The 18,801-nt window shown below is 37.8% G+C and overlaps 2 protein-coding genes across 2 annotated transcripts; one reads left to right on the plus strand and one right to left on the minus strand.

Moving 5' to 3' along the window:
- Positions 1–943: 943 nt before the first annotated feature.
- Positions 944–6,358, minus strand: LOC117371537 (E3 ubiquitin-protein ligase TRIM21-like). Its single transcript, XM_033967240.2, has 4 exons — positions 6,245–6,358; positions 4,100–4,774; positions 3,683–3,874; positions 944–2,716 (listed from the first exon to the last, which is right to left on the minus strand). The coding sequence occupies exons 2-4, from the start codon at positions 4,763–4,765 to the stop codon at positions 1,922–1,924; spliced, it is 1,653 nt and encodes a 550-aa protein (XP_033823131.1). The 5' UTR covers positions 4,766–4,774; positions 6,245–6,358; the 3' UTR covers positions 944–1,921.
- Positions 6,359–7,623: 1,265 nt separating this feature from the next.
- On the plus strand, positions 7,624–16,025 carry mcrs1 (microspherule protein 1). Its single transcript, XM_033966807.2, has 14 exons — positions 7,624–7,798; positions 9,004–9,155; positions 9,685–9,823; positions 9,985–10,149; positions 10,484–10,593; positions 10,683–10,791; positions 11,109–11,247; positions 11,566–11,641; positions 12,844–12,872; positions 12,992–13,084; positions 13,771–13,853; positions 13,928–14,015; positions 14,524–14,651; positions 15,782–16,025. Exons 2-14 carry the CDS (start codon positions 9,004–9,006, stop codon positions 15,866–15,868), a joined length of 1,398 nt encoding a protein of 465 aa, XP_033822698.1. The 5' UTR covers positions 7,624–7,798; the 3' UTR covers positions 15,869–16,025.
- Positions 16,026–18,801: the final 2,776 nt, after the last annotated feature.

Consider the following 18,801-nt stretch of genomic DNA (forward strand, 5'->3'; position numbering starts at 1 on the left):
ACTATGCAACATGTCTGATGGAGGGTCTGTCACATGCTCGTTATGCAACCAGGCTAAGTTACCGGTGAGATCTGTGGAGAGGGGGTCCTGGGTCGCAGTGAGAATGTTTGAGAGTGTTTTTCAAGGTATCTATCTCAAGATTGGTTCATTAAATGTTGTACTGTTGAATATTCAAGGAAAATCAATAACATTTCCATAGAGATGAGCATGTGGCAGACCCTCCATCAGAAAAGAGATGGGACAATAAACAATAATAATACAATAATATATAACAATAATTTTGTGATAAAAAGGGTCGGCAATAATCATTTGTGGGACATTTTAAATAATCGTGATAATCGCCACTGTGTCACCAGAATGTGCAGAAAAAGCGACTTATCCACAGGGGAGTCAACAGCGGGGACAAAGGAGTCTGTTGCCCCAGGGTTTAGGGACCTAGAATTGGACTCTCTTCTTATTAATTTGTATTGGAAATATTTGCTTAGTCCATGTCTGCAGCGCAAATCAAACATAATTTTCACAGTAGTAGGTGGGTTACGTACTGTCCAATTTTCTAGGAAGACTTTCGTAATGAAGGGTCAACACACTAAAGCTGAATAAACACATTGAATAAGGCTTTTAATGGAACTCTGAACTAATGTAACAGAAGACAGTGTCCAGACCAAACTCCACTGAGACAGATACGTTTTATGTCATACTGTGGAACATTATAGCCAAAGGAGCAAAATCTCCATGGAAAAAAACAAAAGAGGTGCTTCTCCAGGCCAAATAAGAGTCAGGTTTGTGGAGATGCAAGCCCGCTCAGTGCAACAAACACAACCAAAATTTTAAAAAAGCTTTATTTTATTTTATGGATAAAGAATTGGGCACTGTGGCTTTAAATAACTATTACGTATCTCTGTGTATCTGACCCAAATTGCACTCACAAGACCACACCTGCAGGGGGAGTTCATGCAAAAACTACTATTTATGCAGAATAGGTAATATTCAGTTCAGGTTTATTTATATAACACATTTAAATGCAGCTTAAGACGACCAAAGTGTGTCACATAAGTCAACAAAGGCAAACATACAACACAGGAAATCAAACATAACACAATGTATAGGAAAAATTCTACATTTACTGTATATGTTTTTTGTTTTGTTTTACAGATGACCTGCTTCTTGCTCATAAGTAAATCTGTCTGAATTATACGTCTATGAGCTGGTTACATTAGGTCTACAGTATTAACTAGAAAACATTATATCAAGTTATATCATAAATTCAACATCTTTCTTTCTTTATCTTTATTTAAGTAGGGATTCTCAATGAGAGCATTTACACTCTCTTTTTCATTGCTGCCCTGTTTAAAATACAATACAAACCAGTATATAAGTCCATATAAAACATTAAAAACAGGAGCAGGTGTGTGTATAAAAGTTTGTTACCAGATTATTAAATTGCGATTGTGTCACCAAAGTATCCAGTTTTGCTTTTCCTTGGAGTGTAATACATTTTAGTGATGCAAAACAGCCAAAAGCCTCTCTCCCGTCTCAGTTTTGGTGCAGCTCGTCCTTATGCAGTCATGTGATCTCGGATTAAATGTTCCCGTATCAATGATGAACAAGCAGGTGAGATATTCTGGCAGTTTTTGAAGTAGTTCCTTATAGATACATTTCATGCAGAGCACATCTGTACTGGAGTTCATGGAATAACAACTACTTATGCAAAAAAAAGTACTGGGAAAAAATGTATTTATATAAAAGATCACATTTTTATACAGCACTTCTCCACCTTCAAGTCACTCAAAGCACTTCAGATGAAGAAACCACTCACTCATTCACACATAAGATCAGTGGACGAATGCTCTACCAACTGAGCCACTGTCACCTCAAAGACAGATTCGACCTGTAAATCATGAGTTGTGAGAATACCTATAATCTACCCTATAGTTGCCCATTGCACCGGCCATGTCATCCTTCTTGCACTGGGAGAATTTTGACACACAACGAGAGGGGAGAAGTTGCCATAAGAGTAGTTTCCGGGACTGCAAAGCGGCTGAAGCCTCTGTCTGAAGCAGAAGCCCAAGAAGGAGTGAACCAGCGCGGCGTTTTCTACATCATAAAATGAAACTGAACCCTCGCCATAGCTCACAAAAACTCCTATTTTCTCCGGTTTAGCCTTTGGAAAGAGAGGGATTTCCGGATCGGCGCACGCAAAGATGTTTTTATCCTTCAAACTGATCGCCCAGATGCCATTTTGAGGGTCTAGTTTCAGCGCCCCCTTCTTGTTCAACGTCTCTTTCGCCACTCCTAATGTCCACTCCGTTTTGCCTCTCACCTCAACCTCGAAGTAAAAATTTTCCCTGAAACTTTGCTTTCCTAAAACAAAAAAATCCTCAAATCTATTCACGCTGTTTTGTACTCTTCGCTGTTCGATGCTGTAGTTGACCTGGAAGCCATTTTGGGACACGACGAGCTGAGGGTGAGCCGTGTCTCCGTCCAGTGTGATCAGAGTTTCAAATCTCCTCACTCTCATAAGCTCTTCTTCAAACATCTTCTGGGTTGTTTTGTTGAATTCTCTCTCGAGTTTAGACAAAGCTTGCACCACGATTCCCTCAAACGTTGGTGGACTGGCTCGAGCGCTGGTCCAGTCCTGCATTTGAGGAGTTAATCGCAGCTTCTTGTAGTTTTGGAGGATTTGTAGATGGTTGTTTGATTGAGTAAGTTGTTCTACCTGTGAGAGACATAATGTGGTTAGCCTGTATTACACTGTTTTCTGATCTATGTTATAATGTTGTTTCCTCATCACAAACAGACCTGGAGTTGCGTTTTGTTTCATTCACACATGTTTAACACTTTGTGTGTTAAACATGCAGATTTAGGATGGGTTTCATGTCATTGGGTAAAACAGGAAGTGCTCCACTGTGTTTTTAAACTCCACACACCTTCACTAGAATCATTTGGATCATTTCAGTCCTGGAATTGCCAGCCTCTACTGAACTAAAGGTAAAAGGAGCTGTGAAAAATACCACTTCATGACATCACAAGGTGGAACAGAGCATTTTGAGCTTTGGGGATATAGACAGACTAATAATAAAGAGTTACTCAAACATGCGTGAATGAAACAAAACACAACTCCAGATATGTTTTTGAGGAGGTAACAACATTATAACATGGCTTAAAGGTCATGAGAGTCCATTTTGTGTAATATAAGACCTTTAATGACAGACCTTAGATAGACAGGCCTTAAATCTCCAGCAGAGGCCGATATTATTGATGCTTGAGCCGACCAGCTGCTTAAAACTGGACGTAAAGCTTTATATCTGAACACGTCTGTACAAAAACAACGATGCACAAAACGTGTAGTAAAACAGGGTTGCGCGTGAGTTTGTCATTAAAAGTAGAGTATTTGGGGAAAATTACCTAAATCTGCCCAATAAATCAGCAAAAATATTGGCAGCGCTCATTGGCCAGTGAGATTTCTGGACTCGAAACTAAAATTCTGTTTCAGTTTAAACATGAAACTCCAGTAGTCATGAGAGCCTCCTCCGTACAGTCTGACTTTTGGGTTATACTGTGCTCAGGGGAGTAGACAAGGAGAGGGCAAAGGGGTCGATTGTCCTCTCTTTCTCTCATTTATATTAGAGGGGGCCCATATGAGACTTCTTGCCCCGGGACACCCCTATATTTCTGGCTGTACCTGTATTAATCTGGCTTGCAGCTGAAAGATCTCCGTCTCCAGTTCTTGGATCTGGTCTTCAGTTTGGCTCCTCACAGCCTCCTGTTTCTCACTGACCTCCCTGTACAGCTCCTCCAGCGCTCGGTCCACGGCGTCCCTCAGAGCGGAGAAGACCCTCAGCCCCTCCGAGAGCTCAGAGTCTGCGCTTGGCAACTGCAACGAAAAAGAGGTTTAGTTAAAAGAGTTTGTAAAATTCTAATAAACCTGCAGATGGTAGCAATGTTTTCAATCAAACCTGGTAGTGATGGTTAGCAAGTTAGGTTATGTCCATTTATACAGAATTGGAAATGAAAGAAAACATAACATCATAGCAAGAGACACGCCACAAGAAAAGTTACACCATGCTCCTTTAATGCTTCCTCTGTAATGCGTACTGACCTCCACAGTGAGGCGCAGCTCCTGTATCTTGCTCTGTCTCGTCTGGATCAGTCTCTCTATTTCACTCTGGGTCCTCATGAGCTGCTGCCTCTTCTGTTCAGACACCTCCCTCAGTGGCGCCACCTTGTGACGTTTGTGGCGATGCACACACAGCGCACAGATGCACGTGTCGTCGTTCTCACAGTACACGTCCAGGACTTTACCGTGTTCTGGACAAAGTTTTCCTTCTAAATGTGTTTGTGGTTCTGTCAGAGTGTGTCTTTTCAGCGCGGGGACGGTGTGATGCGGTTTGAGATGTGCGCCACAATAAGAAACTGAACAATCTAGACACGATTTTTGCGCTTTTGATTTGGGATCCTCGCAAACGTCGCATGATATTTCTTCTGGTTTCGCTTCTTGCTGCGTCTTATAATTGCGGTGAATTGATTGCCTGAATTGATTGGACATTTCCGAGATGAAAATGTTGACTTTGAGTTCTGGTTTTGTTGTGAACACGTGTTTACAGTAGGGACAATTGTGAACAGCCGTGCCCGTGGTCCAGTACCGCTCGATGCAGGTTTTGCAGAAGGTGTGGCCGCACGGGAGCGACGTGGGGTCGGTGAACACCTCCAGACAGATGGAGCAGCAGAACTGGTCCTCCGACAGCTGACAGACAGCAGTGGCCATAGCTGCGCACTGAGGAAGAGAGTCATTTAAGACCATTCAGTTTAAAGCTCCTGTATTACACAAAACCGACTCTGGTGAGTTTTTAGCCATGTTATAATGTTCTTACCTCCTCAAAAACAGACCTGGAGTTGTGTTTTGTTTCATTCACACGTTTGAGTAACACTTTATTATTAGTCTGTCTACATCTCCAAAGCTCCGAATGCTCTGTTTCACCTTGTGATGTCATGAAGTGGTAGTCTGAGGGACTGGCCTCCTGCAGGTACCCAGAGGCAGGACTAAACCAGAACTAAACCAGGACTAAATATGGGGAATCAGCATTTCACCTTTCTGCAGCTAAAACCTGGAACAATCTTCCTGAAGATGTGAGACAGGCCTCTACTTTGACAATGTTTAAATGCAGGCTCCAATCGATTCTGTTTAACTGTGCATATGACTGAAAGAGTTTTATTCTGTCTCTTTTCTTTAAATGTTCATTCTGTGATTATTGTTTATGTTTTGATTTGTTTATATTGTGATTTTAACATATTTCACTTTGAATTACTTTGTGTGTGAATTGTGATTTACAAATAAACTTGCCAATTCTCAAAGTAAACTGTCACACCCTCTTGGTGAGAAGCCAAAAGTAGCCTACTTGGAGAAATGACTCGGAACTTGTAGCCCAATTGATTTGGAAATGCAAGAAACACCCCAAAATAATGTGTAGACGTACTGCACTTTGGGGTTTATAGGCACAAACTGAGTGATTGTTTGAGGGTGAGATTTACACTTTTGTTTTCCTGACAAAATATAAAACAATGGGAACAACAGGCCATTAAAATGAACAATAATAGTTAATAATCAGGTCTACATATGGAAAGATATCAAATAAAAACATCACAACACGTGAAAGCCTTAAAGTCCTATATAACATAAAAGTGACTCTTTTAAGCTTTAACCCATGTTATAATGCTGTTACCCCATTAAAAACATACCTGGAGTTGTGTTTTGTTTCATTCACACATGTTTGAGTAACACTTTATTATTAGGGTCTACATCTCCAAAGCTCAAAATGCTCCCTTCCACCTTGTGATGTCATGATGTGATAGTTTTCAAGTTAACAGTTCCTTTTGCCATTTGTTCAGTAGAGGCTGGCAGTTCGAGGGCTGAAATCATCCAAATGATTCTAGTGAAGGTGTATGGAGTTTAAAAACAGTGGAGCACTTCCTGTATTACCACATGACATTACATGGTGAAACAGAGGGTTTTTAGTTTGAGAAAAGACCACAGCCTAAACATGCAGGGTTTGTGTGTTAAACATGTGTGAATAAAACGAAACACAACTCCAGGTCTGTTTGTGATGAGGAAACAACATTAGAACAGATCAGAAAATAGCATAACATGGGCTCCTTAATACTTATCACACATAAAAGTAACTGAAGTTAATACAAACGTAATAATAATATTCTAAAGCAGATCCATAAATGTTAAAGTTGTACTCACAGGGTCGACTATCAGATGGGCTCAAAGATTCTGAACAGCAGAATGAATGCACTAACTGTGTGTCTGCTCTTTGAACGCTCCTCTGATGGTTTCATTCTCATTTTGATCTGTGTAAGTCACATATCCAGTCCAGCTATTGCCGATCAAAACACAGCAGGTATGGGGAACAAGATTTGTTTATTTGCACTGTCAAACCGGTTAAACTCATCCCAGCCACATTCCAGCTCCATATTTCTTAGAAAGGTGTGCCGGGCACTAACAGTAAACAAAGCTGTTCTGGTTGGTATTTTATATTGTTAAACCCCAGGTACATTATGCTAAGTTTATTTTATGGATTTACAAAAACAGTTTATCTTCAATATGGCCCATGTGTTTTCAAACTAAATAAGATGATGATTGCACAATGAACAAATGCATAAAGAAAAAGAAAGAAAGTATAGGCCTATGCAGTGGTGGAATGTAACAAAGTAAAAGTGGTAAAGTACTGTATTCAAGTATATATGTAATTTTAGGTATTTGTATTTTACTTAAGTACATTTTAAAGTGGATACTTTTTATTTTTAGTTCACTACGTTTGAGAGCAGTATCTGTACTTTCTACTCCACTACATTTTTGGACTGAATTGAAAAATAAAAGTATTTTTCATTATTGTTTGAGACCTGCTGAAAGGTCTGAGGGTTTATTTTTAACACATTCATAGTTTGAGCAAACAAAAATATACAAATAAAAACAGCTAGAAAAAAACAACAACGATTGATTCAATTGTTTCTGTTGAACAAAATTTGGCACAAATCTTTATCAGAATCAGTACATCTGAAGCTTTATTAGATCTCAAAATCCGTGCGAAATACTTCTCTACATTTTTAAACAGTAGATTTTTTTCATGTGATACTTCCTGTGAGAGAGGACTTCTTTCCACAGATCTGGTCTGTAATATGGCCTGTTGGAGTCCCCCTGCTTGTCCTCTATTGATAGTTTGCAGCTGATGTTGTCAACATTCCCTGGGGGTGTGATGCTAACTCGGGGCAAGCTCTGTCTGATGCGTTGTTAGACTTTAATTCCAGCTTTATTTAAACACAATCTGACCATTAAGAAAACTGTGCCACCATGGTAACTGCTAAACATTCTGCCATACATATACATGTACAACACACCTAGCGTGATGTCACTGCAAAGTATCAATGGAGAAAGTGATGGTTATGGTTTACAGCCATACTGTGGAATTTTCTAGGCAAAGCAAAAACACCTCAATGGAGAAAGCAGGTGCCAAACCATCCACTAGAAAGATTGCATAGTACACCTTTAACAAAAAGCTTTAATTCTCCCAATGATGGGCCAGGTGAGCTCCAGGGCCGCGCAGTCTACACACCCCTCACCACACGGGGGCGATAATGAGCAGAGAACTACACAAACACTCCACACTAGTTAGCAGTTAGCAGTTAGCCATGTAGCAGCACATAACACAGTAAGCTAACGACGTACAAATATATCAGAAGGAACTCATTTTACTCAACACTAGTGAGTCAAGCAAAACGTGGAAAATATAGAGTAAAGGTAGGTTAACATCCGCTGTAGTTATATTGATCTTATCTATCCAGGTGACGCTAGGAAGTTCTGATGCTAATGAGGCTAATGCTAACGCTACTGCTTATTTGAAAAACATTTTGTGCGCCAATTATTTCACTCTGTTGGACCAGCTCATATTCTAGTCTTTATGTAGTTTAACACTGACCGCAGTCATCTAAATAGGACTAATATCTACATTTTTATGCGCCTGATTTGGCAGGTGCTCTCGTTAGCATTAGCATTAGCCGACACATGTAAACAAAAGCCTCAGCAGTCAGCCTGGGCAAAATATATTTGTTTTACACTTCATTTAGAATTTCTATGAAATGTCCATTTGTGAGACGTGAATAGTTTAGTTTCTTTTTAGATTAGTTTATTGAACACGACAAATTCTGTTTTCTCAGATGTATATATGTATTTATTTGTGTGTGTGTGTGTGTGTTTTGGAGATTTATTATAATTTTGTATTGCCTATTATTCTCAGGCTTTTAACGACCTTCACGACCTGTCTTGCTGCTGTCATAGGTTTATTTTTTCTGTTAAATTATCACTTTGAATTAGGGCTGCACACAATAAATCACAATCGAATCAAAATCGCAGTTTCGTTGCCGCAAATATCACATCGTAAAGGCTGTAATTATTTTAGATAATGAAAAATATCTTTTTATAGACAAATCTTGTTGTATCTGTAGTTTAGACCTTTACAAACATGTTCTGAAAGTCATTGGATTCTTGTATAGCTTATCAGTTCAGATTTCAGTCTTTTCTCAATTGTTGTTTTCAAGGGGTCCTCAAAACAGGTACAGCAGTAGCAGCAGTAAAGTAAAGACTTTTATAATACATCCAGTATAGATTACTGGACAGAACATGGCATATAAGACACAGGCACACACACTAGCATACAGGGCTCTCGCAGTTAACCAGCCCTCCCTAAACAGTTTAACAGTTTATTAATACTAAATCCATTAATCATCATGACATAGCAAATGTAAATAAATGGATGTAAAAAGAGTCGGGATTAGAAGTGATTACAAACATGGTTAACATGTTCTAAAACAGCATTCATGAATCACAAATGTGATCAAAATCACAACACTTATCAGGAAAATTGCAGTTAGATTATTTTTTTACTCCAACTCATTCAGCTCTACTACTGTGTCCTGTCTGGATGTTGACTGTGTCTCTCTCCATAGATGCAGGCAGGTGACCCCGGGGCAGGAGCAGCCCTGACCGGAGCTCAGAGCCGATCGGAAGATGAAGAGTCTCTTGTCGTTAAAGACCTGAAACGATCCTCCACACAAGCGTTTGGAGGAGGAAGCATTCCTAAACGCAGAAGCTCCTCCAGGTTTGGGACAGATGTGTTTTTATTTATCTTCATTATTGTCCGTGATGGCCAAAGAAAGCACTCAAGAAAAACTACTGATGCTATAAAATTACCTTAGTTTAAAAAATGCATTAAGATTCTATTTAACTGCATTTATAGAAGTCACAATATTGTAGAGTTCTTATAGTTTAAACCGAGCTGGAGACAGGTCAGAATTCTATGGTAGAATTTGATGTTTAACTGTTAAATTGCAGATTTATTACTTGTTTAATGTTTTTTTTATTTACAATGTTTTTACCAGTCAAATGTTCAAGTTATTTTTAGACTATGAAGTAGATACTAATGATTTATCTATTATTGGGAAAAGCTAATTAAACTGAATTAACTCAAGTAAATGTGTTCCCACAAAAATAATCAAACCCTAGTAGAAGTTAAACATTCTCAAGTAAATAGTGATAGTATCTTATTCATTATTACCAGTGTTTTTGCGGGATCTTATGAAAGCTTGCATTTAATATTCTACTGTTTATTGTCTACTATTTATTTTCAGGTCGATAAAGAGGAAGAAGTTCGATGATGAGTTGGTAGAGAGCAGTTTGGTGAAGTCGTCCACTCGAGTCAAAGGGTCTCCACTCATTGAGCCACTGCGTTGTCCGGGCAACGAGCCTTCGTCCAGTGAGAAGAAAAAGGTACCACATTATAACTTTAGTAAGATCAGTTGCAAATTGTGATTTGAATCATAATTTAAAAAGTCACAAGAAATATTATTCTGAAAATCACATATTGTATAAGTCTGAAATGTCTTTTTTTTAAAAACAACTTTTAAAAACATTTTTGTTGTTATTGTCAGCTCACAAAATCGGGTGCGACTCTCACTCCTCCACTCACAATGATGCTGAACCCACCTCCAATGGCCAAACGAGTGAAGAAGAGCAAACAGCCGCTGCACGTCACTAAAGACTTGGGCCGATGGAAACCCACAGACGACCTGCTGCTCATCAACGCCGTGCTACAGGTCTGAAGGGTCAATGTCAAAATGTATTAATAACAACAGCATGTGGTGGGACTAAGAGTAACCAAAGCCTTGCTTGCATATTTACTTAAGCATTTGAGACATTAGAACTCGTCAGAGGGAGGAGCCTGAGCTGGTGCAGGAATTGGAATTGTAACAGCTAGAGATAGTCGAGCTAAGCGTCATCCACTATCAATAACCCCCATCTTTTAGCCTGAGCCACTGTCACCCAAATGATGCTAGTTTTGTACTACATGTTTCCAGTGTTGATTAACAGATTAGCAAAATTATATTAAATGAATGAGCTAATCTATGTTTATTTTGTATTTGTGTGCAGACAACAGACCTGACCTCAGTTCATTTGGGTGTGAAGTTTAGCTGCAGATTCACTTTGAGAGAAATCAAAGAAAGATGGTACTCTCTGCTGTACGACCCAGTCATTTCTAAGTAAGACAGTAGTTATTGCATATTCACATGTTATACATATTTTAACATGTATTATTTTTATTTTAAATACTGTGTTTTTGTGCATTTAGACTGGCCTGGCAGGCGATGAGACAGCTCCACCCAGAGGCCATCGCAGCCATTCAAAGTAAAGCCCTCTTCAGTCAGAGTGAAGAGGCTCTGCTGGCCAAGATCGGATCTGTGAGTTGTTCATGAAGTATTTTGTGTATTTATGTATAAACTAATGATAATTACTTGTTCACTACATGATAGATGCAACTTAAGTTTTGGTGCTCAATATTATGATTGATGAGGGGAGAAATCATCATACTTTTTTGTCATATCATATTTTGTCAATCTCTATTCATAGCAGAATGTGTTTTTTTGTTTTATATATTTATTTTTGGTTGATTTAGTTTGAGCTATATTGCAATCTTACATTTTACTAATCGCACAGCTCTACAATCTCTTACAAGGTTGTGATTTCACCATTTTATTCATTTGTGTTTTGTTTCTAGACCAGTCAGCCCAAACTGGACGTCTTCCAGGATTTACTGAATAAGCATCCTGGAGTTTTTCACCCATCTCGCACTCCCAAGAGTCTGCTCGTGCACTGGCAGCTGCTCAAGCAATACTACCTGCTGGACGACCAGAGCGGTACGTCACAACCAAATCCTTTTTTAGACCAGGTTTAACTCTGAAGGCTCAGTGTTTTCTTAGGTGTTGTTTTTCTTAGGTGGTGTGAAATATTTGAGAGCTACTGTTCTAAATCTGTATTTTTTATTAAAATATCCAAATCTTGACACATTATGATTTAATCATGATAACAAATTAAGTTATTAGTTGATTAGTTATGATTATTCTGATTAATCTGGTCTGGTCTGGTCTCTGGTCTGGACTCTGGTCTGAACTCTGGTCTGGACTCTGGTCTGATTTCCGGTCTGTGGTTTAGCTTGGGTATTATTTTTCTTACAGTTCAACCTTTGCCTAAAGGAGACCAGGTCCTCAACTTCTCAGACGCAGAACAGATGATCGATGATGTCAAGTTAAAGTAAGAAAACAAAAAGATTTTAAAATGTGATACACTTACACATCTTTTAGCAACAGTTATCTTTATCTGTTTAGAAGTCATTAAGGTTGATCCTTTAATCTAAAAAGAACTGCTGGTACCTGTATTTTAGTTTTGTATTTAGTAATGAACAAATATTACAGTAAGAAGGAATCGGGCTTAGTAATTACTTAATGCTTTAACTCATATTTTAAATGTCTTATATTATGCAAAATTTACTCTTGTGAGCTTTTAGCTGTGTGAGAATGTTATCTCATTAAAAAACACACCTGGACTTGTGTTTTGTTTCATTCACACATGTTTGAGTAACACTTTATATGTATTAGTCTGTTTGCATCTCCAAAGCTGAAAATGCTCTGTTCCACCTTGTGATGTCATCAAGTGATAGTTCTCAAGTTAACAGCTACGTTTTATCTTTTCTTTACTAGAAATTAGCAATTCCAGGGCTGAAATTATCCAGATGGTTCTAGTGAAGGTGTATGGAGTTTAAAAACACAGTGGAGCACTTCCTGTATTACCACATGATGACATCACAAGGTGGAACAGAGTGTTTTCAATTTAACTCTTTAAGGACTGAGCACACTATGGGCAAGTATAGGTCACCTGGACTTTTATATTTTTGTTAGCCATAAAAATCATATTAAAGGAAGTATCAGAATTTACTGCATTTTTTTTTACACATTTACTTCTATTTTACACATCCATCAGTATTTTTTCTTTTACGCATCGAATAAATCCCCGCAGCACCTCATTCGTCACCTTCGCGGAGCAACAGAGGCAGATTACCGCAACTGACGGAAAAATATTTAAATAGCCCCGTGCCTCCGCTTTGAGATGCCGTTTGAATTTACTTGAGAGCACGACTGGTTACACGGAGTTACACTGCTGGAAAGTCCGCGTCCGCGCTCGATCGGCAACGATAGCCTTCGACGCTATAGGGTTAAGAGAAGAACTCAGCCTAAATATGCAGGGTTTGTGTGTTAAACATGTGTGAATGAAACAAAACACAACTATATGTTTGTGATGAGGAAACAACATTATAACATAGAAAACAGTGCAATATGGGCTGTTTAAGTTGTTTGTAAGCCCGAGTCATTTATAATAACCTGTTTGTAGATTATGATTTCAGACTAATTAAAGTGTTACCGATCATTTTCTCTGACCACTGTATGTCGTGTTCACAGAGAAAGCAGAGACGAGGCACTAGAACATGGTAAGTTAGAACCATAATAACTTTTCCTTTAAAACTGACATCACCTTGAACAATGCTACAATAAAATATTCAAGCACCAAGTTAAATCAGAGATGTAAGAAATATTTTTTGTCTTTCAGAGCTGATGGTTTCTGATCGTCACCAGAAAAGAGAGATTCGACAGCTGGAACAGGAGCTGCCGCGGTGGCAAGTTTTAGTGGATAACATCACAGGTAAAAATAAAAAAAACATTTATTGGGAATGAGATTAATATTCAAGCCACAGTATGTAACTTTTTAACCAAAAAATAGACTAAAATGTGTCATGTTGGTTGTGTTTATTCTCTGCACAAACCTAACTCTGATTTTGGCTGTTGATACTTTGCAGTTGATGTCATCAACATTCCCTGGGGCTTTGATGCTAACTGTAGGCACTGCTCCATCTGAAGCTCTGTTAGACTTTAATCTGAGCTTTAGTTTAACACAATCTTACCAAAAAGAGCTGTAGGAACAACAGCAACAGGAGAGCTGTTTTGTGGTCTTAAATAAGTCTCTCACACATAAAATTATACCACACCTCACCACAACTTTTTGGCTCTGTGTGTGTGTGTGCATTGTCACTATGGTGACTGCTGAACATTCCGTCATAAACATACATGTAGAACGCCCCCACATGATGTCTCTGCAAATGATCCATAGTCTTTTGTTGTATGGTATAAAATTTATCTCTCCATAGAGAATGTTCCGAAGTTTAGCACTAACTTTCTATTTCCATGGAATCAATCGTGCAGGTGATGTGCCACCTCCAGAATGTTACATACTGTACCTTTAACTTTTCTGTAGGGTGGGTTTGCTATGGGCATGTCTCCATGAAGATATTGCATTGCCAGTACTAAACTTATGTAATACTTGTTTTACAGGAATGAGTATGCCAGATTTTGATAACCAGACTTTGGCCGCGTTACGAGGGCGAATGGTGCGCTACCTCATGAGATCCAGAGAGGTGAGCTCATAAAACCTGTGTGGGAGTCTCAGAAAATGTCTCTAAAGTCTTTTATTGTTTATTGGTATGTGCAGATTACACTGGGCAGAGCTACAAAGGACAAACAGATCGATGTGGACCTGTCACTGGAGGGTCCAGCCTGGAAGATATCCAGGAAACAAGGTGATTATACCGTCACGATAATAAAACTTATAAGATAGTACTATTCAACACAGATTAACAGTAGTTTCTTTATTATATATTTGTTTAAAACCCCAGTGTTTTTGTAGCTCTAAAGGCACTAATAATGATCACTGTATAGAAATTGGATGTAAAACCCTAGACTGCATAAAGAAGTGGACAATGTGAGTGTGACGTCACCCATAACATTCAGCTCCAGTCAAATGAAGCTCATCTAGCAGTTATAGAGTTATTATTATTGAATTTGTACCCAAGTTCTATATTTGGAATTTCAACCTCGAGTATCAAAGAGCCAAACTGGAGCAAGGCTGGTCCCGCCGGCAGCGCTAGTTTAGCGGAGAGCATTTGCAAAGCATTCAATACTATTAGGCTACAAAGTGTACTGCTAAACAACTTCTAGAGGAACACGGTAGAGGTTGGTGCTTGAGAGAGCAATTGAAATCTGATAATGCAACTTTATATAATAATACGGCACGTTTTGATTTTTCAGGTATTATTAAATTAAAAAATAATGGAGATTTCTTCATTGTAAACGAGGGACGGCGGCCCATTTACATTGATGGAAGACCGGTTTTATCTGGAAACAAGTGGAAACTCAACAACAACTCAGTCGTAGAGGTCAGTCCAGATCCTGCACCTACATCAGACTAAAGATTAAATTTAACGCTATTTAAATTACTGCAGTTAACATTACCTAGTGAGTGCAAAACATGGACTAAGGACTAAACCAGGACTGTGATGGGTCTGAACCAGGACCAAATGTGAACTAAACCAACAGTAAACGACAAAATCTGTGCTGGACCAAGCTGGTGCCTTTTCTTAACCACAATGAGAAGAAAACTAAACATTAACGTAACCAGGACTAATCCAGATCTAAACCAGGGACCAGATTTTGAAATTAAATAGAAACGCATTCGTAACATTACTGGGACTAAACCTGGAGAAACACACAAAATGAGGACTAAGCCAGGTCTATATCAGGACTCAACCAGGAATAAAAGTACTAAACTTCGAGTAACTAGATCAAACCAGGACTAACTCTTAACCAGACCCAAACCATGACATATTCAGCACATAACTATGACTAACTTTAGATCAGGGGTCTCAAACTCAAATTAGCTGGGGGCCACAGGAGGCAGAGTCTGGGTGAGGCTGGGCTTATCAGGTATTTAAAAATTTCTCAAGCATCAACGCTGTTTTCAACATACATGAGGAAATACGCCAATTCTTGTGGATTTTATGGCTATATATCGTTATTTGTCGAATCTTTTGCGACGGGAGTACACAGCGCGAGTGACACGGTAATTCCACACTAACATTAAACTTTCATATTGTCCTGCGGGCCACAAAATATCCTCTTGCGGGCTGCAATTGGCCCCCGGGCCGCGAGTTTAAGACCCCTGCTTTAGATGGTCTTGGCAAATAGTTCTCAACCTGTTGGGACCCCTAGACTGTTCCAGAGATTGCAGGGATCACAGGAGCTTCATCTGGTAAAATTGTCAAGTCATCAAAAACATAAATTGTTCAAGTTGAAAATATCCCACACATATGACCGGAAAAGTGGTAAATTAATAAAGATGTGACGCGTTTGGTGGCAATAGTTTTGCACTGGGGTAAATGTCTTCATTACACCAGCAGGGGTCTTCAAGGAAATAAGGTTGAGAACGACTGGTCTAAGTCCTGACTAAAATGACACAAAACTGCTTTACTGAAAAGGCATAAACATAATCTTGTGTCCTTTTGTCCAGATTGCAGGTCTGCGGTTTGTTTTCTTAATAAACATGGAGCTCATATCTTTAATAAAAGCTGAAGCGGCCAAAATCGCCCAGCAGTGAAGTCACCACCAGGGGGCGCTGAAATGTGAAGTAATGGTTGTAATTGAGTTACAATATAAACAGGTTTGGACTTTTCTGTTATTATTGTAGATGGCTTCTGGGTCTGTCAGTTTTTCACCTTATGTATCTGTCTGTATATTCTGTTGTAAAACTTTTTTTAAAGAAATTAAAGTTGTTTCTCAAATTTCTGAGTCTATTATTAGTCAAATATGGTCGACATAAATAAGAAAAATGTATTAGTTGATGGGTACAGCTTAGGCATGTGGGCAAAAGTCTAAAATTAGCCCTACTTTAGACTCACTTCATCCAGTTTTGTCCAGGGTAAATTGTAATGAGATTGTGAACCACAGTGTTGCTACAGTATGTGAAAACTTCTATTGACTTTTTGCAAACATAGTTGTACTGTATATTCTCACATTATTTTCAGACAAAATACTGTCTAGACTAGAGTAAGACCAAACTGAGTTTCTGAATTCTCAAAAAAAAAAAAACATTATTAAAAAGGCACTATGTAACTTTTCTGATGGAGGGTTGGCAACCATCTAGTCTCCATGGAGATGTAATGCCTTTGCCTAGAATGTTTCACAGTATGGCAACAAGGTTAGGTTACAGGTCAGATCTATGGAGATGAAACCCTGTTCACTGTAAGAATACAGTTTTCAAGATATTTTTACCAATAAAAACGCCCGTAAGTGAATAAATAAACAAAAGATGAGTTTCAGTGGAAAAAGAAAGTAAAAGTATAACATAAAAACATTTACTTAAGTAAAAGTATTAAAGTACCTGTTGTACTTTCATGTAGATTCTGAGATCTAATAAAGCTTGAAATGTTGTGATTTTGATAAACAAAATTCTGCACAAATCTTAAACAGGAACAACTGAATTGATCGTTTTTTTCTATTTGTTTTTATTAGTATATTTTTGTTTTGCTCAAATTATGCACGTGTTAAAAATAAACCCTCAGCCTTTTCAGCAGGTCTCACACAATAATACAAAATACTTTTACTTTTCAGTCCTGTTCAAAAATGTAGTGGAGCAGAAAGTCCAAATACTGCTCTCAAATGTAGTGAAGTAAAAGTAAAAAGTATCCTGACTTAAGTAAAGTACAGATATTTAAAATTTGTAAAGTATAGTACTTTGCTACTTATACTTGGACATGTTCCACCACTGATGAGTTTAATATCTGACTCAGGAACAGTTCTGACAAAGCAATCACATCTCCATGGAGACAAGCAGACAGCAGGCCTTCCTCCAGAAAAGGTCCAAAGTGCACCTTTATTTCATGTATTACACCATATCTAAACCTGCATGAGTCTAGCCCTGATTGAAGAGCTGTCCATCACTGAGCTGCGCCTGTCAGGGAGCTGTTACACCACACTGTACAAACCACAGGAACAAACACTGTATATGTGAAATATTTATTCAAGGAGTGACTTAAAACGCCTTTTCTGTGAGGACAGGTTACGGCTGCTGCCCTCAGTTTGACCTTATACTAATGCAATATTGTTTTTAAAGTTTTTGTAATCCTTCATTTTTATAACATTTTCTTGTATGTTGGGCTCGGTCGTGGAAGGTAGCAAAGTACAAGAAGTAAAGTACTGTACTCAAGTAGAATACAATACTAATACTACATTTTAAAACTTTTCATATGATTTTAGGGATTATTTTTACCATGTACATGGTAAAATCCTGACTAAATTTTCGAGTTCAAGCTTTGGCTTTGAGCAAATAATTTTTCTGATGAATTTTGTGTATTTATTTTTAAGAAAATATATATATATTTTCTTTTTTTTAAAAATCAATATCACTACGTTTAACAAATTGATACTTTTACTTTTTACTCTTCAAGTACATTTTTAAACAGGTACTTAAATACTTTTACTTAAGTATATTGTTTTACTTTTACTTAAGTAATAAAACTGAGTACTTCATGTGTCATCATTGTAGAGCCCGTCGCTTTAACTTTAGTTTGGATTAGATTCAGTGTTACACCTCGGTTTGTTTTAATCTTGATTAAATAGGCTAAAATACACGGCCTATTCACATGGAAAAACGTGTCAAAGTTTAAGTTTGTTTCTTATTTCATGAGCTGTTCTTTGACAGAAATATACAGGCTCTTTTATGTTGTTTCTTTCTATCATGAATACTGAAAATCAGAAATCATAAAATCATAAATCAGAAGTTACGTCAAAATGTAATTAACCAACTTTTTATGAAGACCATCTGCTTTTACTGCACTTTTATTTATTTTATTTATAGTTGATTATTATTATTTATTTTATTTTTTCGCTGTTCCATTTGCGTTCAGTTCCTCTTGTGTAACTAAGTAACGGTTTACTACATAAACTACATGTCAGAAGTGTCTTTATATTCATGGAAGCTTAAATAATCCATTCCAGGAAAGAGCAGACTTTAAACTTGTTTTGGAAATCCAGTGAATTATCCATAAAGATGAGTTAATCTTCAGCCTCGCTGGCATCAAACAGAAGATGTTCTGTGGTGTTTTATGTCTGACGTTAATCACTGCGGCCTTTGAGTTTATTACGATTTGTTTTGGTCTTTCACTTTAAACAAAAATACTAACAAGATTAATTTTATTTTGAAATTAGTGGATGAAGTACTCAATTTTGTAATTTAAGTAAAAGTAAAGATACAGAGGCAAAAAGTTACTCAAGTAAAAGTATCACATGAAAAAATCTAGGCTACTTAAGTAAAAGTACCTGTTTTAAAATGTACTTAAAGAGTTAAAAGTATTTCAGACATTTTTTTTTTTTTTATTTCACACATGATTAAGTCTTGTTCATTTGTGTAATTGCAGTGATATTGATTAAAAAATGATACAGATTTTGGTCACGATAACAAAAAGAATCAGTTTCTCAACTTTTCTGATAAATTTTGTGTATTTATTTTTGTTTTGCTCAAAGCCAAAGCTT

This window comes from Periophthalmus magnuspinnatus, chromosome 5 (assembly GCF_009829125.3).
Source record: "Periophthalmus magnuspinnatus isolate fPerMag1 chromosome 5, fPerMag1.2.pri, whole genome shotgun sequence".
In the NCBI taxonomy this organism is placed as follows: domain Eukaryota; kingdom Metazoa; phylum Chordata; class Actinopteri; order Gobiiformes; family Gobiidae; genus Periophthalmus; species Periophthalmus magnuspinnatus.